Below are 26,328 nucleotides of genomic sequence, written 5' to 3' on the forward strand. Positions count from 1 at the left end.
TGCCGAGGCCCATTTCCATTTATCGAGTACTGTAAATAAACAAAATTTCCGATATTGGGCAAGAGAAACCCCTCAAGAAATTCATCAACTACCACTTCACATCCCTTATGTGACAATTTGGTGTGCTGTTGCTGAGTATGGTGTGTTTCATTCAAATTTTCTCGAAGAAAATGGCTAAAAAGTTACAGTTAATATGGATCGCTACTGCCACATGACTGTCAGTTTACAAGAAACCAAAAAGAAGTCTGGTTGGTTCCAACAAGATGGATATGGGAGATCTTTTTGCCGGACCCTGTACATGTGCATGTCACATAGCATTTCATGTTTGTAAATGCCTGTGCCAAAAAATTAAAATGTATTTTGATGAAAAAAAAATTATTTAAGAATCATTTAAGCCTACCCTGCATGTGCGTGTTGTGTGGTGTGTTGTCCGATGATGTTACTTGATGTATGTTTTATGCAACTTGAATTAATGGCAACCAAAATTTAAATAAACAAAATATTGTCTCTTATGAAACGAATTATTTATTAGTCAAAACATATCTACTTAAATAGTTGGGAAAATAATGTAACGATAAGAATATACAGCTGCTTGACGTCTCATTACATAATAATAATCATAATAATTTTGTTTTAGTTTTTAAATATGAAACTCTTATCGGCTATCGTATAAATAAAATAAAGGTACCTAACTAGATCGTCATTTTCAAGAATAGAATGGCGGAGTTATTTTGTTTGTTTTTCATTATTTAATAATTTACACAATGCAATGACAACAGATCACATTTTTCCTTAGATTTTTTACAATTGTTTTTTTTTTTTTTTAATTTATTAAAGTTTTAAATTGTTTTATTTTGCTTTTAGAATTTTCGTTGTTCAACTTTAAATTTTATTTACGGAATGGAATGTATATATAAATAAATAAGTAAATAACTATACATATGCATATGTTATTACATGTTTATATATTTTTTAAATCAATACAAGAAAATATATAGCTAACTATTATGTCATTTACTATTTTAATGACAAGTCATTAGTCAAACATAATAAATAAATATAAAATGTGAATATGCTGAATCAAATAATCATATAACTTATTAAGGTTATTAAATTTGTGTCTTCAAATATTTCAAACAGCATTGGATTAGTTATTTTTAAAACACGGTATACAATGACTTCTGTTTTCAATGTTGTTGTTTTTATCTATATTGTTATTATTTGTCTATAATGAGATAAAAAAATATTGGTACTATTTTTTTGTTTTAGAAATTATGCTTTAAGTATGCTTATATTTGTTTTTTATTTAATTATCCTCTATCACTGATTCCTTTTGAACATAAAACGAAATATTAAACAAAAAATTGACATTAGCATTAAAAAATAAGTTAATAAAAATAATCTTACAGAATGGATGCATAATCGTTTTTATGGGCATCCACATTCATCGACCACCATTTTTGGAAGATCCCGTTTGATGATTCCATCATCGCCATAATAAATTAATGACATTGATGAGAATTTGACAGGGGCACAGCATGGCTGCATCCCATTCAAAAGCCCCATCTTGCGATATTCTTCAATGAAATGAGCATGGAATGTTTGAAATGTATCGGGAGTTCGAAACGGCCCGGTGCAGTCACCACGACAATAGTTGGCAAAATATCCACGTGGAGCTATAATCCAATCATCCCAACCGAGCGCCTTAAAACTAACATAAAATGATTCCTTGCAACATTGTCCGTGTATTGCCCCGGAGCAATCGACAGCACGACGTCGAACACGTCTTGAACGCGACGGTTCAGTATGAAGAACCAGAAACGGCCTATTTGGATTGAGACGGTCTTCGAGATGAAATTCCGCAGCAGCAATTTCATATGACATACCTTCGTCAAGATTCTTTTGCACATTGCCAATATCTTGATTCTGTTTTTGATTTTGATCTTGATCTTGGCTTATAGAATAGGGATTTGTAATTTCTCGATTTTGTCGATATGTTCTGCTTTTATGCCACAAAGATTGTGCATAACTAACAACATTGTGTTGTCCATCGAACTGACTTAGCTGTACGTTTGCTGATGCTTTTTTAGTTGTATCTGATGAATCAGAGTTAATCTTAAGCTTTTGCGCTTTAATTGTGCGGTTTTTTCGTCTATAACGATGATGGCTATATTGTCTTTGGTGATATAAATTACGAAGGCTTTCGTTGTTTTTCTTTTTATTATTATAGCTTGAAGAATGAGCATGGTTACGTTCAATGATGAGCGATGAGTAATTGTTATATATTTTATAATTTTGTTGTTCTACTGTATCGTTAAGTGATTGGTGAAAATTTGTTGTTTGCGTTGTTGTTGGCAAAATGGGTGAATTATGAAATTTTCTATCGAACAAATGAAGAATGTATCGATTTCCGCATCCGGTGCAATCAATTAATAGCCTTAGTTTTTCGTTTTGTTCTTTGCCATACCAATATTGAACGGTTTCAGTAATATCGAGTTTTTGCCATCCGAGTACATTATGGTCCACCGATAATGATGTACAAAGTTTAGCCACTTGATCGAAGCCCTGAAAATTTTATTTGGTTTTAATAAGGAACAAAAAGTTTATAAGTTAAGGAAAATATATAATTTAATAAATTTATAAATCTAGTGGAGTTTTACTGCACGTTTTCAATTAAGAGAAGTATGTGTTTTTCAAAACTTAAACCGATACATATTTAAAAACTTTGGTCCATCTGATGTAATTTTTAAATCAGTTATTTCAAACTACAAATTAAATACACATTTGCGATAAACAACAAAATTGCATGCTACACATACTTTTCCATTTATTTACGTTTGATTTTATAAAATAAAGTTAACTATCCTATAAAAACAAAATACAAATTTTCATGACCACCGTTCGTTTACTTTCCAAAACTGCGAATTTCTTTCAATTTCATAATAAAATTCTATCAAAATAAAATTGAATAGACCTATAATTTATATAGTTTACTTACTTTTTGTGAAAAATCATTGCCAATTAGCTGAAAAATCCATATTTTAAGGCCTGGCTCGCTAGAAGAATTAGGTATATTTAATTTTTGGTGATGACGACGTTTGTTTTTATTAATTGACGTCTTTTCCGAAACTGCTGGTACCTTCTCGATTCGAATATGAATTTCTGCATTTCGAACTTGCAGTTTTTGCTTTGGTATTTTGTTTGAAGGTGGACTAAACTCCACCAGTCGATGCTTTTTATACACCTTTCCTGAAATTTAAAGTTTAAGTACAATTTTGATTCACTGTGTGATCAGTGATTAAGTAATTCAAATTATTAAATTTTACATTCTGTTTAACTGAGAAACAACCGTTTTTTAAGGTTTATTTTTGTTTAAAGTTCAAATGTTAAAAATAAAACTGTTTACTGACAGAAATCTGTAGGTCTGGAATTATGTAAAATTGGAACACAAGTCAATGGAACGATTCGTTTCGCTTTTGAACATAAAAATATCAGCTGTTCAAACATATGGAAGTATTATTTATTTGAATGATTTTCAAAATATTTGATGAGACAAGCGAGTTAAATAGGAGAGTACAAGTTAATATATCGGGTTTGCGAGATGAAAGTTAAGTATAAAAGTATTCTTAAAAGAGTTGATTTCAAATTTGTTGATTTCCGACATTTGTTGATGCCATTATGTCCTAAATTCGTTGGATGCAATCTTTTTAAAGCTTAAATGTTGGATGATTGAGATTAATGACTTCATTTGAAGTGCCAAAAGGAATTAAATCTTATACAAAAATCTTTAGAAAAGGTTTAGAAATGTAGACCCTTCCATTTTCTTTTTTAGATAGAAAGTAAATCATAGCCCCTTAGTTATACTCAAAAAAACAATTTAAGAACATATTTCAGTTGTAACTGCAAACGCTGCAAGCAAATTGACTTTATCGATCTAGCTTGGCTTTCTCATATTGCCAAACGGTTCTCGTAGGAGGTTTTACCTTAATAGTTTTTTTTTGTCATGAACAAAATTGCCGATATGACACAACGGTTTGATGTACTCAGATGATATAATTTACTGATAGAATACTCGGACTTATCAGAATTAGGGGCAAGAAACAAGTCTAGGGTGTTAGCGAATTGCCCTGCAACTTTAGGACTCGAAGTATAGAACAACTAAATTATTATGACATGTTCATTTTTAGGTGGAACAAAATAAAACACCTTCATCCTTAAAAGCGAAGATTCGACAGAGACTTTGCATACAAACATCAATAGACTCAATTAGTAAATTTTATCGTCTGGCATTTTTCTTACACCAAAATATAAAATTATCTTTTCAGCAACAAAACTTTCTAGAATTAATCCAAGCCAAGAATAAGTAAAATGGTTGAAAACCAAGAGCTTTAATTTTTTTTTATAAAATAATTGCGTATAGGTTGGTCAAAACCTTTACAAATAACAGTGAATACAAAGTCAACTTTATATCCTTGTTCTAAATCGTTTGAAGATATGTAGCGGTTGATATTTTCTCACGAATCCATGTTGATGTTCGCAAATAATATTTTATCTTAGAGAAACACATATCTTTCCACTTCGTGATCATATGTTACAAATCATTACTTTTTGGAGTCCCACATTATAAGTGGGACTCTGTGAAACTGTTTAATATTTTTAAATTTCCGATTGATAATAGTAGCCATTAAAGGCAATTTAAGTTAACTGAGTAACACATTTTAAATTTAAATAAAAGATGCTGAATTGTCGATGAAAAAATAAAATAAAGTCTGGTTGAATTAAATTATAAAACAGATATCAGTTACATTTAAAAATTCAAAAATAAATTCACTTCTTTTTTTATTATAGAAGCTCACTCTCGCAATCAGTTGCAAAACCACCTCTTTGAGGACATGTATTTAGGGACAAGAAAAAAGAGAAAAATCCTTGATTAATATATAGGTTCTCTAGCTTTGAATAATGAACAAGATTTCATAAGAGAGTAGTTGATTCGTTTTTTGTTAATGACTAAATACAGCTTGGGGGGTGGGAGCACCCTCAATTTTTGTTTTTAATATTTTTGTTTCTTATTGCATCGCAAATCAAGAACGGCGAATGTTAAAAAGCTGATGTTTGTACTGTAATTTTTATTTAGATGTCATATCAATATACCAAGAGAGACATTTTTCAGAAGTTTATTAAATGTCATTTTGAAGCTATTGTTTAAAACAAAATTAAAGAAAGCTTATCACACTGTTTCTGTTTTGAGTTTTGAGAAAGTAAATTTCAATTGCTATTTTATGCAAATACAATTATTAAGTCTTAAAAAGGAATATGGCACTGTCACAGAATTTTAGTTTTAAATATAACATCTAATTTTAATGAAAGTTAAAAATCATTTACGTTTAAAAAATATGCTCAATATAACTTTATATCGATTCTGGTATACAAATTCATAGTTTTTAATGGTTACACTGGTCAACAAGGTCATGTAGCTGGTAAGTATAAAGCCGAATTCGAAAATAATCTATCACGTCCCGTTTTTGAGATAGAAACTTTCATAAATCCTCAAAAAAAACTTTTAATGGGCTTTTTGACTTTATGTACATTTACAGTAAGTAAAGTATTTTGTTTTCAATACAATTTGTGATGACTTTCCAAATCCAAAATCCATTATTTCAATATTTAATTTAAATTTCAAATTTAATTCATCAGTTGTAACCCTTGAAAGAACACTCAAACATTTGCGGTTCTTGAGAGAAAAACGCAAAACAGTATAAAGCAATAATTGTTCGTATTACAAATTCGTAGTCTTTAGGTTTAAACATCAAGTTTTGTAAATGTTGAAAACAGGTATTCTTTTGTTTAAACATACGCATATGTAGATAAATTAAGATTCCAGATTTAGAATCAGTACTTAAAAATAAATTTTAAACGAATTATTTAAAATCATAAAGGAATTACATTCAAGGTTTTTCAAAATTTCATATAGCGTCAAATAAAGGCCTACACCATAAGTCATCTCATAACGAATGAGAAATTTCGAAAATTAAGTGAGATATTAAACTGATTTAAACTGTTTCTAGAAAGTAGCTATTGGGGTGTTTTAATAATCATCTGCCTAATTAAGGCCTGTTTAAGCTATGTTCATAAAGTCAGATAAATAGCAAAAGATATGTTCATAAACTTCATAAATGACATAAGCGTCGGGCAGATTGTGTAACCATTTTTTTTACTGATGGTGTAGCGGGAGGTAAACGTAAAATATGAATACAATTATTAAATTAATCTTTTTTTAGGAAAGAATAACTTGCTGCATTGCATGTAGCTTTTAATCGAGAGAAGAATTTTCACGGAAAAAGAATTTTTGAATTATGGAACAAATTCACTATAGGGGACGGTGCTTATTAAAATTAAGAAAGTTGATACTTTTTTTTTCTCTTGATGTCTTTGTTTCCAATACAAAAATCTCTTTCGATGGCAATTTCTTATTTTTGTCTTCATGAACATTCTCTGACTATTTATAACTGTAACTAGGCAAAATTGGTGTGTATATTAAAGCACTAAGGCGATTGTACTTATGTAGATTATCGACGTTTATGAAAATATCCTTGTACTTTGTAAAAACATTTGCGCACAGTTTTAAATAACCAATTGTTAAGGATTTAACAATTTACAATAATTTGAATTATATTTAGCAATACACTAGCCGTCAAACATGTTTAAAAACTGACAGTTTGTACAAATTAACAAAGCAAATACACATAAGCGGACCTATTAATCGGCTGTTCTTATAAGATTAATTACACAGATGTCATATGGATTTTGAAAATTCCTAAAAGTTAAAGTTAAAGAAAAAGCAAGATGTAAAAAGCGTTTAAAATAAGGTAAATCATCTTTTAAATTTAGTAAATTGCGAAAAATCAATTTTGCATTAACTAAATCGTTTAAAATTTTTCCATTACGTGCGTTTTGTTCACATTTCATATATAGTAAAGTGAGAATTCCCAACAAAACGATCCGCAGTAGCCAGATTTTTGTATTTAAAAATTGGTACAACTGAAAGAAGGTCTGTCAAAATAATAATAAAAACTTCAAAAAGGGGGTTTGTTAGTAGACTACTACATTAACATGTGGTGTTGAAGCGAGCCTCAATTCTTTATATACCTGAATTGAGTTGAGATTTACCTATTCTAAACTGAGATTAACCTTTTTTGGAAACATAGCAAAACATAAATATCTTTTCTATTGTTTTTTCTTGCAAAATAAGGCCAGTTAATCCATTTTCACTAACAAAACTAAATAATATCAACAGTAATAGATTCGTTTTTTCCGCAATGGAAAACACACATGATTCCAAATGCAGAACTACTCAACGAACACAGCCATCGAGATACAAATGCAATATCAATCATACCAACATTTGAGAACGAAATCACATAAGATCCATTCGAGGCTCGTATAAATGTCAAAAACCTATCCATAGTAAGATTCTACTCTAACTTTTATCGCTGTTATTCTCAATATGTAATTGTTTTTGTTATTCGTGTAAAATCCTACTTTACTATGGATAAATTTCCCAACAAAACACGGGTATTGTACAATATATTTATATGAACCACATTGTGTTTTACATTAGCCTTATAAACAGCGTTTGCATTTTTAGAGAGGTATATTTAAATTTTGTAGATTTATTATAAAAATTATGATATGAAATTGTACAATTAAGATTAAGAGAGATTTACTATAATATATTTTGAAGGTGTTCTAGTCAAGTCTCAGTTGGGTCTCTAGAAATTATTCGTTACCTATGTTGATAACATTGAACACAACTCCATTTTAAACGCCTTGAACCACAACTATTGTTAAATCAGCTATTTAGATAATATACATTCATCTCCGGACGATGACTTAGCTCATCCTAAAAGTGCTTTTAACATAAGCTTTAAAAACGTTAAAAAAGTCGAAATATTAAATTATATTCAATAAAGAAACAATTCGCTTCGGCTATAGTATCTTTCTTTTTACTGCTCATGTATACAAATTTGTTCAATGTTAGAGTTCTGTTGTACCCATGGCATTAGTGCGTAGCACAACTATGCCAGAGGTCTTGTGTTCAATCCCTCCTGTGCCATCTTAAGTCTTTCGCATGGATACTGCCTCCTGCGAAGAATTGACAAATCCTCTAATAGTTATTCTTGTCAGTGTTTTCTCAAATTAATTATAAAACTAAATTTCAGATTTTTTCCTTACACTAGTGCTACCAAAAATTTAGTTTAGTTCCTATAATTATTTAAGCCATAGGTATAGCTGTCGTAGGTACCAATACATTTTGTTTGTTGTGCCTACCTTCTTAATTTATTATGTATGGTTTTATATGATGAACACTATGTTCCTTACCTACCCTACCTACTTGATGATAATATTTCCTTTACAATTCAAAAAGAAAATCCGTATTCATATTTTGTGCGTAGGTAGGTATAACAATTATTTCTTAAGAAAACGGGACATTTCAAATAGTTATCTTAGGGCTCAAAAGAATAGTATAGAAAGATATGGTAAAAGCTCTTTGATAAATAAACAAGCCTGAAAACACATGAATGTCATGCCATGCTAGTGAATTACACCTACCTCTCGCCATTAAAAGTACGTACACATAAAGAGAAAAAAAATGTTTGATCCAAAGCAAATCCGTTTCACCAAGTATACTTATTCAGTGGCTGCAAGTATTACGTTTATCACACCACCCTACCGCCAGTACTTTAAATGTGCTGAACACTTCAACCTGAGTACCTCTTGTCTGGCACGTTAGCCATACAACAGAGTGTACCGGCACGGCACTAGCAAAAAAGCAAGAACGTTTCACATTTAAGAGCCCTGCACCAAACACCAAACAGAAACAATGCACATAGTCAAGCTGTCATCGTCAGCCGAACTGAACCGAATTGAGCCGAGACGTGCTTAAAGAGGGGGTGGTTTTGGTGGATTGGTAGTCGGTAACGGTACTTGGTGCCGAATGGTGTATAGGTTGTGTTTGGTGTTTGCATTTATCTGTGTATTTTAAATGCGAAAGAGACTTAGGCGCATATATGAAGACTTACGTGAATTAATTTTTTACGGTCTGGAGGGTGTAGGCAATGTGTTATGACGCGAGTTGTTGCAGCTATAGCAAAAGCTGAGGGTGCATGCATATTATACTTGTATACGTAAATTATATACATACATATTCAGTTTCATACCATGAATGCCCTTACTTAATAACACTATACTCTCTAATACCCTTATCTTCGTCCGTCTGCTTCAAACACAGATAGGTTATGTTGTTTATGAGCTACATATATGAGGTGATTCCTTGAGTGAGAAGTCTGTGAAATTTTGTCTGCCTACCTATCTTTTTACCAAAACAAAATAACATGCCTTTGAAAGTTATAGAGTTATAGTTATGTGTAACATTGATATCATAAGTAAACATAGGCATTTTTGAGCGCCATTCAAAAAGTTCAAATTTTTAAAAATTAATAGATTACTAGCAACATTAAAGGGGTCACTAGAGAAACTGCTTAAATTCATATGAGGTGAGGGAAGTGAACAAAATTGTCATAATCCTGACCAAAGATATGAAAAGAATATTTCAGCCCAAACGCAAGCAAAAATAAGGCTTCGAGAAATGGCATAGAATAATCACCTTTGCTGTACCAGAATCAAATGTTTCTGATTCTTAAAGCTTAATGCTCAATTAATGGATATTATAATGTTTAACCAATACGTAATGCTGTTTCTATAAAATATTGATCTTTTCGGAACAATGGTCATATGATTAAAAAATTGATGGTTAAAAATGATTACATAAAAATTCCAATTATAATTCTAATAACTTCGTTTCGAGCACTGAATATAAGTCAAAGCTCTTTTGATTTCTGTGTAATGTTCCTCCTGGATACATATAAGTAATAGAAGATTTCAAGTTAGACATTTGAATTTTATGATACAACAATATGTTATAAATTTAAAGGCTTTTCAACAAATTATAGAATACAAACTAAATAAACAGCAATCAACAATTCCCCATCACCTCTATTAACATTGACTGTCTCGTACATGCTTTCCCCTTGCAACCTCCCTCCTTGGGCATATATAGGATTTTTTGGGGGTTTATTTAATATTTTTTAATGGGCTTATTTCTTGGCGAGTCGTTTCACGGAGATGTAAAAATCATAAAAAAAAACAACAAATAATTTCTGAAAAATTAATTTTTAAACTTGAAATTAAAACAAAATTTGAATATTTTTTTTGCTAGAAAGAATGTTAGCCGTAGTAGTACACGTGAAATGATGATAAGTGCGTAGGACTGTCATGCCAGAGGTCTTGGGTTCGATCCCTGACTGTGCTATCTAAAGTTTTTCCACGGTTAATGCCTCTTGCGAGGAATTGACAAATTCTCCAAGAGTAATTCTTGTCATGAAAAGTGCTTTCTCAAATTAGCCGTTCGGATTCGGCTTAAAACAGTAGGTCCCATCCATCCCTGACAACAGTACTCGCACACAGGAATGGTTGAGAGTTGTAAGTCACTAGGCCCTAGGTTTCAACGGACTGTTGAGCCAACCAATTTATGCATTACAAACATTTTTAACGTGATAGTATCCGTCAGATAAAATTTGTATCATTTGCAGTTATGATTTCCAGAAAAAGAAAAACAAAAACCAAACTCACCCTTTTCAGCAAATGTTATGATTTCTTGAGTACTGCCGAAAAATTCATCTCCTTCTAAGTAATCAGGGTCGAAAAATCGGTTTTTATTGCGATTCAGAACATGTACATTGTTTCGAAATCTCTGTTGTCTATATTTACGTAGAAATTTCTGATGAATTTTTTCCGTCTGCTCAATTGTTGAATTAAATAATTTCCATCTTGAACCAATCGTACCAAGGTGTTTTACCATTTTATTATCTTTATTAGTATTTTTGTTATGTGATCTTGGAGTTCGTGATTCTTTCACATCGTTTGAGATACTATTTCTATTGATGAGTTGATTTTTTTGATTGATATTTGAATTGGACATCGAGTTTTGTCGTGATAAAAGTGGTGGAGGCTCGAGGACACCAGTTGCTTTTAAACGCATGTGCTCCTGCAAACGATGATTGTTGTCATTGAAATCAAAATCATGGACACTCCGTATTCCATCTGCACGGTAAATGGTGTCCCAGATAAATTGTTTTGGCAATGGATGTGTAACGTTAGGTTTTTCGGTGAGGCCGAGTTTAGTAAGAATTTGCCTTTTTATCGATTCCAACCGCGATAAGTCACTTTGGGCACGATTCGCTATATTATATGGAGGAAAAATGTTTTTGGTTAAAATTATTTTTGTGTCAAAAGAATCAAATTTGAAAAAGCAGACGAAAATTGAGGCATAATAATAAAAGTTATTGCGATATTATTTTTATGCTCAATGTAATGCTTTATTTTCTTTATATTGGAGCTATATTTTAATGATTTTATTCCTAATTAAATGCTTTCCATAATCAAGGTGACTTCGCTTTATATAGTGTAAATTCACAAACGCATCAATGCAGAGATGATTAGCGATCATCCCTGTAGCACGTTAATAAAAGCAAATAACTGGCATCACTTAAAATGTCAATTGTTCATTATTGGAAAGTTCGATAAACTGATGCGCAAATATAAACAAAAAAAAGCATCAAGAATTTTTTTGATAAGTTGTTGATGCCGACGCGATTTGGAGAAAATATGGCGGAAAAAGACATTGAAAAGTATTTAATCAAATTCTAAATTGTTTATAAATTAATTAATTTGATGAATTTCGGGGAATATTTTACCAGTGCACAAATTAAACTATAAATTGAATTATGAATCTATTGCCAGCAGAAAATCAAAGTCAGTATTGTGGAGAAAAGTTCTAGAAGAGATAAAATGTGTGGCTCCAGATTTCAATTACAATGAGACTAATAGCTTAAAGCTATAGCTAAAGTTGTTTTTAAACGTAAAACTTTTTGTCAATCAGCATCGCATCGTAATCAGCTGATCAACGATCAACATCACAAAAGAGCATTGATGACTATCCACTACCAAAAAAAATTGACGTTTGTGAATTTACCCACGCTTGAATGTTCAACCACGACTCTCTCTCATCAGTTAATGTGTTAAAATGACTAAATTATCATTGAACTTTAAATATATTAATACATATTTGAAAATCGAAACAAGCAAATAATTTTAATAGCAAATTAAATTGATAGATTTCTTAATTATTTTTTTTTTTCATGGGAAAAGACGACGGTATAATAAGCTTAGTACGGTAAGTTGGCTTTTGCGTGAAGCATAAAATGTCGGTTTTTCTTAATTTTTTGGTGTCGTATATGGCCTGCCTTCTGTATCACCTGAGTAACAGTCGATCTACTAGAATTTACCAGCTTCTGCCTTGATTTCACTAAGGGAAGGTCTTGAATTTGAAGCAGCTCTCACTATCGCCCTCCTTTTCTGAAATGATATGGCTTTCTTGACTTTTCCTTTTTTGTTTTTTCCATACCACTCTGGGTCCTTGAAGTAGTTGTATAATAGATTTGAAATTCTTCTAATTTTGCTGGCTATACAATGGATGTTTTTGTCAAATTTGGCTTAGTTCCTCCTTGGTTAGACCCTAACCTCTACCCATACTTCTTGATTCTACCAAATTAATATTCGCACTTAGCTTCCAAACAATTAGACTATCCTTTTACCTGATTAAAAACAGGCTAATAAGTAAATTTAGATCTTGTCCCTATTTATGTGACCAAAAAAAACAGGTATTTTGTATGACCTTCTTCATTCATTCCACATTTGTTTTTTTCTAAATTTTCCGAAAAACCTAAGGGTTTGAAATGTCAAATAAAAAACGAAAAAAGCTTGTCCCTATACATGTGTCACGAATTGTATATTAATTTAAACAATGGAAGCTTCTTTATTAAATATTTTTAAAAACGGTTTTAAACTTAGAGTTTATGAAAATAGATAAATAACACATTATTCATTATTAAAATGCAGTCGTATGGTCGGCGAATAAACCTGATAGAATAATATTGATATGCTTTTTTGTACATCAAATGCAAATTAAATGCATACAAAAATGAAATGCTTTGTATATTGAACAATCAAAATTTAGAATAGGGCCTGGCAGATAATTTCAGTGTTTAGGTTAAACGATTTAAAGCAAACGTTGCTGTCCGATTGCCCAGTATTATCTGAATATATTATAAATTTGATTGTAGTTTAGTTCGTTTGCTTTCTTCACAAAACTTATATTTTAAATTGAATATATATATATTAAATATGGAGCTATCACATTAAACATAATGTAGAGGAATGAACGGGACATGATCACTAAATTTTATATATCTTTTAATAAACTTTATTTCTTAATCAACAAATGCAAAGCGATAATGATAAATTAAATAATTAAACAAGAATTGGGTAAACAATATTATATTGAAATTAATTAAGAAATTACTTCGGAAGAACAATTATTTGAAGAGTTCGAAAGAGTGGTTACGGCCATTCATAATTTTAAATGTTGTTTAATTAGGGATATACTTTGGAATTATTTTGTACAATCATATAAGGCCTGATGCCCTGATAAAACAAATAACATGTAAAACTTACCTTCCTCACTGACATACAATATTGGAGGGATGCTATTCCTGTTGGATCGTTTTGGGGTTAAGTTTTTCCTCATATCAATGTATGATGACGTTGGTAAAACCGGCTCTTGATGACCAAATGTTTTATATTGTAATTGGTTCTCAATACTCATAATTGGTCGTGATGGAATTCTCTTATATGATGGCGACGAAAACTTTTGATTTTCATTCAGAAAAAATTCATTAATATTTGCACTATTAAGTCCAACACCACCACTACTCCCAACACTACCGCCATTACTCGCCTCTGATTCCGGTATTTTAACTTTTTGTCCCTTACTATTAGTCTCAGGAGCATTTGTACCTGGGCCATTGGTGTTGCTGGTACCTCCTTCGTTATTATTTCGTGAGCTACTGTTTCGTGAGCCGCTGCTATTGCCATTACTACTATTGTCACCATTTCGATTCTGATTCTGCCCACCGGCGCCACTACCGTTGCTGCTGTCAATTTTATTCGTAGTTTCACTGCCATTTAAACTGGTCACATCATTATTATTATGATTAATACTACAATTTATAAGTTTCGGTCCTTCTAACCAGACTAGTCCAATGAATAGCCATACTAGATTTTTCTTTAATTTACGTTTGTTGTTATTTGCACGATTATGTACAACAGATGATGTTATATCTTTGACAGCATTGAGGGATTGTAATAAATTTCCACCATTTACATCAGCTTCGTTTTGATGATGTGCATGGGAGGATGTTTGCAGGCACCATTTATTACGACCTTGATGATGATCTGACGTTTGTTCAGCTAAGTTATAAATATTTTTACTAAGTCGAATAGTAGTAGTTTTATTGTGATTGTTTGTTTTAAAAATATTCAACTGCAAACAAGAAGAATTATTTGGAATTGAGCACTGACTAGGATAATTACTGTTGATTTGATAGATACAATGATAATGATGATAGTTAACGCAATTGTTGCGACAATTGCAACAACAGTAACAGCTACAATAAAAATATGTTTTACAACATTTTAAAAGTATAACTTCAGACCCAGTTCTAGTTCCAGCTCCAGCCCCAGCGCCAGCGTTATTATTAAAAAACTCGTTGCAAAATTGATCTTTTAAGCAACAACAGCAATGGTAGTAGCAGCAACAACAATTACAACCACAACCACAACAACAACTGTAACAGTAGCAGCGGCTGTTGTTGGTGAATAATGTAAACGATCTTCCACAATTTCTGATATATTCATTTTTGTCATCCCAAATAAAGCTGAATTTTCTTTTGCGTCGTTTACGATTCCCAGCTGCTGATGCCTTCCAACAACATAATATAGTTGACGATAATGATGTTAATGACGGTAGGATTTTATTCGGTTGATAGTAATTTGGTAAACTTTCGATTCGATCTATACACGATCGTAACATTCTTTGCATAAAAACAAATCCTAGATTTGTTGGATTGGATTTTTTTTTAAGTTTTTTTATTGAACTATAAATTGAAGTGGAAGTTTGCGACGTCAATGAAGCTGACGAAGCTGCTGATACTAAGATTGAAGAGGCCGCTGAATGTGCTAAGGCATTTTGTCGAAGAAATATATGATGCGACGATAATAGTTTATTAGTTTTTTCAAAATACGTACATTTTTCAAACAAAATACTTTTTTCTGCTTTTGAATAAAAAATACTCTGGCTTATTGGATTTATTGGATTTATTGTTTTTGTTGCTTTCCTTAATAATTGATAAAATAATTTTCCATCATCAAATAAGTTTCGAGTGAACAAAAATTCATGACATTTAATATGAAATCGAGAGTTATTATGAGAATAAAATGGCTGGTATAATTCGTGATTGTTTCCATATAATGAGTTTTGATGATACAATAATTGATCGTTGTTAGGTGCTTTCACCATATGCATATTGTTTTCCACTTTTTCCATTACACTAGTATATTTCTGATCTATCAATAATTTATCGCGAGATATCAATGACGTTCGACGTTTATTTTGATATTTTCTTATATAAGATTTGGTAATTTTAATAATTTCATCTATAAAATTATTCACCAAGGTCAGAAATTGACATCTCCATTTGTATGGATTTGGATGGTTTTCTTCGACGTCTAGTCCATGACCAGATTCTAATAATTGCTGATATGGCCGTAGTTGGCTGCATATTAAAAAATCAAAGTTTAAATTTCTTAAATGTTTGTCGTAGAGATTGTGTATGATTATATAGCCATTTTGTAATAGTTGTTGATAGGCAAGTACAACAACAACAAATTTAACCAAAGTTATTGTTATCATAAAAGTTACTAGCAAGTAACAAATAGGAATATTTTTGAATAATTTCTTTTGATTCTGGTGATAGTAAGATTTTGATTTGAAATAAATTGTATTATGTAATAAATTTGTTATATTATTTAAATTATTTTGTATTTCTGTTAAGTTAGCATTAAGAAAATGGGAACATGTTAGTATTAAATTTTTAAACAGGCGATTGTATTTATTACTAGTGATTGCTTTTTTAGTCGTTGTCGTTGCCACCGTCGTCGCTGTCGTCGTCGTCGTCGTAAAGTTAGTGTTGCTTAAAGCTGATTTTTTAAAATTGTTTTGGACCTTTAAATTGTTGTTGTTTTTATCATCAGATGATAGTTTTGAAATATTATGTATCTCTAAAATGCTTGGAACAATAAAGCTTAGTTTGGTTAAAATTATTAAGAGGAGAATAATTACTAATAAAATTAATGTACATTTTTCTTTCATTACCGAATTAAGAATTTTTCGTTTTGATTCAAATTTGTATTTATGAATAATAATTTGAAGGTGATGGAAATCATATTGTTCGAATTTTTAATTCTGCTGTTGTTTCTGTTGCATACATTGTTTTTTGTTATTTTTTATTTTGTTTTATTTTTAATTTTTCACTTTCAGTCTCAGCAGTTTAAAATATTACAGTTATGAAACGAATGTTACATTTGACAGCAATAATAACCAAAAACAAGACCTTTCTCAAAAACCTTTCTATGGCTATTTTTTCCTTCCCTTCGTATTTTGGCTTTTTATTTCTTAGCCATTGGCAATGTTGGATAGAAACAAGAAAATTTACTAGTTTTAAGTCTAATTTAACAACTTTTTGCTGAGGAATTTCCATAACACATTCAATTTGTTATAAATTGTTGCTTAAAATCCAAAAATATCCATCTGCGTACTAGTTTTTTTTTTGTATCTTTTTAATTTTGTTTAATTGAACAAAAGATGTCTTGTTTTTTTCTAATAATAGCTTACAATAATTTATTTTTATTATTTTTTTTTAAGATTAAAGAAAATTATTGACTATATTAATTATTGTTTTCATATTTTTTGGTTTCGTTTTGACTGGACGGATAGTTTTTTAATTATTAGGTTTTTCCTTATGTTTTAATTATTTATTAAAGAGTCTTTAATTTTGGCATTTATGTTATGTAAATAACTTTGCTTTCGTGTTGAAGTATAGCTTATTATTTTATTTAATTTTGTTAATTTTAAATTACGAATTTAGTTCTTTTAATTTTTTGTTAATTTTGTTTGCTTTAGGTCACACAAATTTTATATATATATAAATTATTTAATTTATATTTAAATACTTAGGCACTCAATGATTAGTTTTCTTGTTTTCTTATCTTAATCAGTAAAAAATAAAGTCTGTGTTGTATATCTGAAAAGATTTAAATAAAAAAAGCAAGTTTAGCAACATATATGACTCACAAAAAATGCATTTTTTTTCAAATAGCTTTGCTAGCTGAAAAAATGGATAATGTAACTTAAAAGTATAAAATGTTCTAGCAGAAGTACACATTTGAAGAACGCGTGGATATATTTTTTTTATTTTTTAAAATTCCCCATTGGTCATAGAAAATTCACAGTTTAAAAACTCGTATAAATGGTAAAACGCACTGCAAATGCGGCGAGTCTGTCGCTGAAATATTGCAAAAGCTTCGGGCAATCTACGGATTAAATAATGCTTCTTAAAAGTCCGGTATATGTAGCTATCATTGAATGGATATTTGACTGTGTTTGAATTGTAATAAAGATTATATAATGATCGATCGGAAATCACACAAAGTATTTCTTTTTTGGGAAAAATTTTGTATTATATTTAATTTTCAAAAGTGAAACGAATCGTATCACTGATTGGAGCTCCAATTTCACAAAAAAATTTCATTCAGGATATTTTGTTCAATTAAAGAAACTTTTAATTGTCACTATAAACGACCTTCCAATAAAATTCCAAAGATTGGTTTCAATGATTAAAACCAATGACAGCTGTTTTTTCCTGAGTTAATGCGTTTTTAGAATGTGCGCTCCTGCTGGAACATCCTATAGTAGGATACCTACAATTTGTATGGAGTAATTAAAAGGCTCATAATACCGACTAAACTTTTAGCTTACAAAAATTATTGAAAAAGGGAAACACTTACAAAAAATATTGTTGAACCTAGCCTAAATGGAGGAACATTTAATATCCTGGGACTCATTACTTATGCCATCATAGTTGCATATACATAAATGCAGTATATAATGCTTGTTGTATATTTGACATATGTTTTGAAAGCTACAAATAAAGACATAAAATAAAAAGCTACTATAAGTGGCGTTAACAACACACTAAAAATACAGAACTGACACATCACGCTTTGCGATGTTAGATCTTTCTTTTTTTTTATTTAACTGGGCTATTTATTTTGCCTTTAAAATTGTATTTAATTAGTGAAAATATAATACCAAAACAGTTATGGAATGGAAAATTTGAATTTAGTAAATGGTTGTTTTCGAATGTTTTTACATACAATACAGGTGTGGTATCTTTTTTCACTTTAAACAAATTTCAGCCAAACTGTGTAACAAAGTTAAGTGATTTGGTAGTAACAACATTAATAGTTTTTCATAATTTCCATAAACGGCACATAAATCAAAATATTTCATTATTCACAGCAAAAGAATTCAATAATATGTATGATTCTATTCTATTTATCAACCAACATTCTCTTCTTATTGCAACTTTTAGCTAACTAACATAAATTGTGTACTGGTTAGTTTATTTTATAACAAACAATCCACTTAAAATATTGAAAAAAAATCATTCACAAATAACAACACAAAAAATGTATTCAACTGTTATTATAAATGATTGTAACAAAGCTGCATAATTTTCTTAATAACGGGAGATCATTTCTACAAAGAGGATTTTTTCTATGATAGTTGAAGTACTTCAAAAATGAAAATGAACTTATTCTCCTGCGAACATTGTCAACGTCTTATATAAACTTGTGAAACACTAGTCGACAAAACTACTTTTATTAGTAGGTTTTAAAAATGCTGAGAACAACCAAAAACGGGGTTCTTAAACCTTATAATTTAAAACTCAAAATATCTTTTAACAATAAATTGTATGATGATATTTAAAAGTGAACATTTTTTTCTTAAGGATACAATTTAAAGAACTTTAGTATCGACTGGAAATTCTCATTTGTCATGAGTCTTTATTTGAATCTATATGAAGTTTCGAGAAAAAATTTAATTTAATGCTTTAATAGTTTTGGAAAATAAGTTTAAGACTTAATTTTTAGTGTTGATTTCGAATCCAAACTTTAATATTACCTATTTGCTCAAGTTATAAAAATACTAGATTTCAAATTATTATTATATTTTTTAATAAAGGTTTTTTTTTTTAATAATTGCGAGTAGATGTTCGTGAATCATGAGCTCCTGGGTCAATTGGATCTTGTACGGGTGTAGGCCCAAGTCCCGAAGCAATATTCGACGAACGGGATAGCTCACTTCCATCTGAGTTGTTGGACTTTTACCCTATAATGGCCAAGTCTTTGTCGCGGGAAAGCACGTAAAGCTCGTCGTCTCATCATCTACTCCGATTGAAATTAATGTATAGGGGTCCGTAAATCAATTTTTTCTTGACAGACTGCTTTGATAAGCTTTTGTCATGGTCCATATTTCTGCACCTATTTGCAGGAAGGGAATGATAAGAGTTTTAAATATTGAAACTATAATTGCTCTAGAGGATGATTTACTACTAGCCCATGGTAACGGCGATTAGCCAGAGTAATTCTTCGCTTAATCTCAGAGCATTGTTTTAATGCATCATATAGCATTTTTGACTTTTGGTTATTCTAAAATGCCAATAACATTAAAAAAAATCACTTGATACCTTACTACATTGTAAAATATTTTTCTTTCATCATTAATATTTTTAGTCCGAATACTTATTGAAGTAGATTTTGATATTAATGAAGCAACTTACTTTATCTGATGTCTTTCAATGATTTTAGCATTGGCATTTGTTCGTATAGTTTTTCAACAAATTGTAAACAGACATTCTTAATTTTATATTTTTCCACTATAATTTTCAGTTTATGATATTACTTATTACTACGTATTTATTTTTTAGACTGTTTTTCGATTTGACGTTCATTGTTCTTGGTTGCCAATTCACGTCCCCTCGTCATGAAATCGCTCGCTCAGTAAAGCGATTGTTTCTTGAGCCGTGTAGTACGCATCGCCATCCTATTGAAATGATATGTCTTCGGAGTCCATGCAACCCAATTCAGGCCACAAGACTTATACTCGTAGCTATTGCTGTTGATGGTGATGGCCTCGCCAGATGATGACTGATTACAAGAAAATATTTTGACAAAAAGTGAAAGAAAAAACATGGCCACCACGAGCTGTCAAAGTCGGTTTCCAAACCCGACTCTATTGGAAAACTTTTTCTATAAAATTTCCAAATCCACCTCTTTTTAAACTTCAAGGAAGAAGTAATATAATTCAAAATTAATATTTTATTTAAACTATTATACAATTTATTTTGTATATAACAATTTTAATATAAGCATTTCATACACAAAGGTATCATCCTAAGAGTTCGAAATAGTGTATGTTGTGGGGTTATGTACATTCTATTACCTGAATACTACTGAAAACAACACTTAGCTCGTGTCTGATTTGACAGATAATTTTTATATCTTTCCGCTGAACGAATATGGTTGTGCATATACTTGATTTTGCCAAAAAAATCATCTTTTTAGATGAAGCTCATTTATCTTAGCGGGTATGTAAACAAACAAAATTGCCTTTTTTGGGGCTAAGAAAACCCGCACGCCTACATTGTAAAGCCGATACACCCAAAACGAGTCATTGTATGGTGCGGATTTTGGTCCTGAGGCATAATTGGGCTATTTTTCTTCGAAAATTAGCAAGGAGTGACCATTTAGTTTCTAACAGGGCGGCCGGGCGGCGCTACGTGCCACACAGCCAAAGCTACACTCTTACAAATTTTTCACGTAAAATTGTTTTATTATCATTACTCTTTGATATGACAAACAAACATATATGTTTAGAATGATACTATGATATACAAACATCATCATAGGTTTTCTGCTCTGAACGAAAATTAATTTAATTTATTTATTTTAATTTAAAATATACAGTTTATCAGGGTGACCAAAATGAGGCTTTAAGTCGAATTTTTAAAGTTTTGGTTGATTTCACTTTTTGTAAGCTTCACTTTGAAATCACTATCTCATTTTAAATGGATTTTAATAGATACATACATATAAACAAATACAGAGTAATAAAAACGGTCACTTAGTGTTTTTTTTGTATATTTTAAAATAAACTTTTTTTCCATGTTTTTGAAATGTATTTTTTGTGGTATAAAACTAACCTAACCTTACTTAACCTGTTTCAAAATGTACAGTTACCTTGGTTGATTTTTAATATTTAGTTTTTACTGATAAACCTGATAAATATGGTTTATTTTTGTAAAGTTATTTAAATTTATTTATTTAAAACTATTTGGATGCACATTAATCATGCGGAATACAGAATCCGACGTATAAGTTGCGAATGGATTCGGACATTTCCAATATGATAGAAATGTCCAAATTGACATTTGACTACCTCAGCAGCCTGCTCCATGGATTCTGCAATCGATGTGAATAAGTTCTTAATCAGAATTTCATCTGTTTTATCACTACCACTCTATGTACTTGTAAATTGTATCATATTATGAAAAGACCAAGGTTCCTAAAGACATGGTCAGAAAAATCAAAGATAAGACAAAATTAAGCCACGAACTACAAAGCTACGAAAAACTGTAGGTAGGTTTTTAATGTCAAGAGTGGTTTTTCATGAATATATAAAGTGTGCTTTTTTAAGAGGTAAAGTACCTTGAAAGGAAATAAAATAAGGAGGATTTTTTCAAGTAATAATTTTCTGGCATTATAATTAATACATGATTTTTGACATATGACTGGTACGGCTGACTCGGAGGTAGTCTACTTTAGAGGTCCAAGTTCTCTAACATTTGTAGCCATATACCGGCAATATCGTGGCGAATATTGTCCTCCAAGTGGTCAATAGTTTCGATCTTATCAAACGTGAAAATGTGCGGTTGCCAAACTCTTTCTTCAATGCATCAATTGGGGCACGTGCTGTGTGATATGTTTCGCTGTTTCTTCTTAGAATTAGCAGCTGAAAAAAAGGGCCACCAGTTAAATAGTGCTGACAATTCAATGTTGTACGTATATACATCTACTTTTTGGTGCACTTAAAAAGCGTTAACTATAATTCTCGGAAGTTACGCAATCATTGTCTCACTGATAGGCAACAATCAGTAAGGCAACGGGTTGGTCAAAGTGTTAAAAATATCGCTGCCGTTCAGGCGCACTGTAACAAATGATTTAAATAAGTCAATTTCAATTTTGCATAAGAATCTTAGATCTGCGTTAAAAAGGTATAAGTTTTTAAAGTCTATTTTTATACTTTTTCAGAAAGTGGATTTTTGACTTGCAACGTTTGTTTTTTTAATTTTTAATAACATTAATTTTTTGATTAATAACATATTAACAAGTTAACATAGTTAAGTTAAATCATTTCTGTCTTTAACTTTTGAGCACAGAGTTTACACCCCTATAAGATCAAGCTAACTCAAGAATTGAACCCGATTGGTGATTTGAAGCGTTCGATTGGGCAAGTTGTGAAGTCCTGGTTGGACAACCTTGTTCAGGTAAAATATAGGATCTATTTTGAAAGTTTGTGCTCTATTGTTCGTTAGGTAACCTGAACCGTATGCCTACTAGTCTTGCTTAAAATGTTAACAAAATGTTCAGAACTAAATTTTTTGCAGGAGTAATAATTTGCTGTCAATAGTTGTCTATGTTCTCCTCATAAAATAATTTCTTTTACATTTTGTGTTATTTTTGTAGGTTTTCGTGTTTTGTTAAAAAAATTCACGAGCATTAAACATCAATTTTAACTAATTTTGAGTATTTTTCTTTGTAGATTTTAATTTTTACGAAAAAAACTAACGAAAACAATATTGTCAATAAGATGAAAATACTTTGAAGCCAATAAACTTTGAAAAGATATTTAAGTCGAAAATAATTTTTTACCAAGTTATTGTAATGTTTTTTAGGTTTTTTTTTTTAAACTGCTCATTCGATTTTTCCTTACATTTAACTGAATGTTCGAAACAATATTTGCTATAAGATGAAATTAATGTGATTTTTAATTCTTAAAATAATCCTTTTTTGTTCGTAAAGTATTCGCAGTGCCAATTATATTTTTAGCAGCTCTTAAATAATACTTATTCACGTCACGTTACATTATACAATATAAAATTTATATATCATGAATTAACCAAAATTTGTAATTGTTATAGTACTGTTCATATTTAAGTCGGTGTACATAGTTGTAAGTAGGTTAAAACCAATCGAGTTGAAATAAAGGCATAGCCAAAAACAGACGTGTCATTTATTTCTGAGTCCTTTCTGAATCTTCCTCCATAATTATCTGCATAACAAAATGTATTTGAAGTCAATATCTACACTGGTTCTTGAGTAATGTACGACGCAAGAAACAAACGTACTTACACACGTACGCACAGACATCTCTCTTAAAATCTTTTGTTTAGATTCTAGGGACCTTGAAACGTCCCTAGAATCCCGATTACAATAACATCCTATGAGAAGTAAATAAAACATTTGATAAGATACTGAACCCAAAAACAGTAATTTGACTTGGCCAGTGTACACCGCCGTCGGTTGTGAGGTATTGATAGACCAAAGACACATTCAGCATCTTAAAAGGTATACATAATTTTAATACATATGTGTCAGACCCTAAGTTCTATGGAAAGTACATTCAACTAGCAAGCAAGGATGCTCCATAACGATATTTTGTACTACAGGATGTAATATCAATTCGACCCCTAACAAATTATCAATGTTCTTAATTAAAGCAATAAATCTAGTTTCATTAAAAAACAAAAACTTTGTGGAAAAAATAAAATTAATTGAAAAATAAAAAAAGACAAATTAATGACAATGTTTATAGTGTGATACTTTCTTAAATAAAAAATTGAGTTTGCAATGCTATTTTTATACAAACCCTACAGTATAAAACCTATTGATTCGAAACTAAACAAAATTAACAACTGTTATAAATTTAAATATACTTAACTCATTTTAACATAAAACTATTGATTTCACAAACTGAAGAGCAATTGTAGAAACATGTATATTATACCTATCACCTCCAAATTCGATATTTTTGTCATTATAATTTTTTTGTATCAAAAAAGGATTATTTCCTTTACTCTACTTGTGCTCATATAAATTCTGCGTTCTTGTATTTAACTCTGCATTGCGTTTATTTTATGCACACTGCGTGTCCAGCGAAGTTGTCTCTATATATTTGTCGGTAAAATTATCTTTATATAGATATTGCAACTTCTATATTACCTACTTATTTACATTTGTATGTTTATACATAGTTTTCTCCTTATTTTTTTTTCTGTTTGTTGTTGTTGTTTTTGTTGCTGATCCTGTCAGTTGTTGGCGGTGCTGTGTTGTACTAAATGTCCTGCTGCAAAAATTAACGTTGTTATTGTTTTAACAACAACAACAACTACAAGAAGAAGCAAATTCTTTCGTATTTAAAATCATATGTAAATGTGTAGACGGAGACATCTTTATTGAGGCAACAACGACAGACGAGCAATAGATTTTTTTGAGAAAAGAGACTACAAAAAAAAGAACATACTATTTGTTGTAGATAGGTTTGTAGATACAAAAGATACAATCAAAAGTGCAAAAAATAAGAGGTAGGCACCTAGGTGGTGTTTTTGACTCATCTATTCTATCTATCTATTTATGCTTCATATTTTTTAATATGTATTAATTATTTTATATGAAGGCATTTTTAATAAAACATGATTTAAAATCATATAATTTTTATACTTTAAGTAAAATTTTGCATTTACATAAACTATTCAAATTTGTATATATTGATTATAATTGAGAGTTAAATATTTCATTCAAATTTTAATTTAAATGGCACCATTTATATTTAAAAAAGGGATTTGAAATATTTGATTTGATTATTTCAATTGCAAAAAATGCACATATCTAAAACATGTGACATATTATCGAATCGAATTAAAATAAGAACTCTAACCACATAGAAATTAAAGACAACCTATATTATATATATTACGATTTCGAAACATATAGGTACCTGTATACAATAGATATTTTATTATATAATAACTTGAACAATTTAAACATTAAACTTAAATTCCTGCAAATATTGTCAATAGAAGAAATTTATCTCATGTATTCACACATTCTATGCGCAAAAGTTAATATTTTAATATTCATGAAGAAGTACATATTACACATATTCAAGGTAAGCACGTGGTTTTCATAATTTTACTCTCACACATCATTGTGACCAATAATTTCCTTCTTCTTTTTTTTCGTAAAGCTCTTTTTTCAAGATTTCTTGCATAAATTTAATATTTTTTTACTACTTAAAACAGCACAACAAATTTCAAAATTCATATTTATGAAATACATACATTTAATTTTAAAATAATTTTGAGGTTTTTTTTTTCTTTCATTTTAATTGCACACTTGATTTAATTTTTGGATTCGAGTCACACTTAATTACAATGACACTTGCTTTGTTCTTCGGTCGCTAAAGAACAACAAAATCTAAGGACACCCGAGCGAGAAGTGGTAGAATAGTTGAAGCATGAAGAGATTCATCAGTAAAAACTCACACTATTTCTCCTTTTGAAAATAGATAATTTTAACGAAATGCAAAAAAGGAAAAAAATGTTTGTGGTATTATATAGAAATGTGTAGAAAATTAGAAAAAAAATATATTTGTATATATATTTATACAAAAATAAATACATTTTTAAACATAATCAAGAACTTAACAATAATGTATTTATTTATTTATTTTTAATGCAAGGTTTCCAAATAACGTATATTTTTCGTTTTTTTTTGGAACAAACAACTGAATAAACGACCGTACCGAAACTTTCTGAAAAGCTTTAACCGTATCCAATTGTAATCAACTGCTGTGCTATGTGCCCAAGCCGATAAAATCTTTTAATGCCTCGATTCACCACCAAAGACAAATGTACTACACTTTTTTTATATGCAGAACAACATGAAAATATTTCTCAACAAAACTAAAATTATTACTTACTCTTTCGAAGGAGCAAGGAAAAACTAAATAAAGAGGATACACTACACACAAAACAAACACATTATTCGCATTTCATCAAAAACTTGGTAAATATGAAGAGAAACTGTTCTTATTCATATAGGAGTAGGACATGTGTGTTGTTTTTGTTG

General features: G+C 30.2%; 1 protein-coding gene across 4 annotated transcripts; it reads right to left on the reverse strand.

Moving 5' to 3' along the window:
• Positions 1–502: 502 nt before the first annotated feature.
• Positions 503–26,140, reverse strand: LOC129953293 (uncharacterized). 4 transcript variants are annotated; one of them, XM_056066341.1, is made up of 6 exons: positions 25,539–25,988; positions 13,633–17,318; positions 10,690–11,298; positions 2,999–3,249; positions 1,408–2,565; positions 503–1,330 (listed from the first exon to the last, which is right to left on the reverse strand). In XM_056066341.1, the coding sequence occupies exons 2-5, from the start codon at positions 16,385–16,387 to the stop codon at positions 1,429–1,431; spliced, it is 4,752 nt and encodes a 1,583-aa protein (XP_055922316.1). In that variant the 5' UTR covers positions 16,388–17,318; positions 25,539–25,988; the 3' UTR covers positions 503–1,330; positions 1,408–1,428. The 4 variants fall into 4 exon arrangements, with proteins under 4 accessions (XP_055922316.1, XP_055922314.1, XP_055922313.1 ...); XM_056066339.1 differs by lacking the exon at positions 25,539–25,988 and adding an exon at positions 26,003–26,140 and having other exon boundaries at positions 503–2,565; XM_056066338.1 differs by having other exon boundaries at positions 503–2,565.
• Positions 26,141–26,328: the final 188 nt, after the last annotated feature.

The sequence above is a fragment of the Eupeodes corollae genome, chromosome X (assembly GCF_945859685.1).
Source record: "Eupeodes corollae chromosome X, idEupCoro1.1, whole genome shotgun sequence".
NCBI lineage: Eukaryota > Metazoa > Arthropoda > Insecta > Diptera > Syrphidae > Eupeodes > Eupeodes corollae.

Bases quoted from the DNA above. Each gene is read 5' to 3' on its own strand.
- LOC129953293 (XM_056066339.1), bottom strand. From the start codon at position 16,387: ATGAAAGAAAAATGTACATTAATTTTATTAGTAATTATTCTCCTCTTA. The intron at 3,250-10,689 runs GTGAGTTTGGTT...TTTAAATTTCAG, and splicing joins CATAACATTTGCTGAAAAGG to GAAAGGTGTATAAAAAGCAT. The intron at 2,566-2,998 runs GTAAGTAAACTA...TAAAATTTTCAG, and splicing joins GCAATGATTTTTCACAAAAA to GGCTTCGATCAAGTGGCTAA.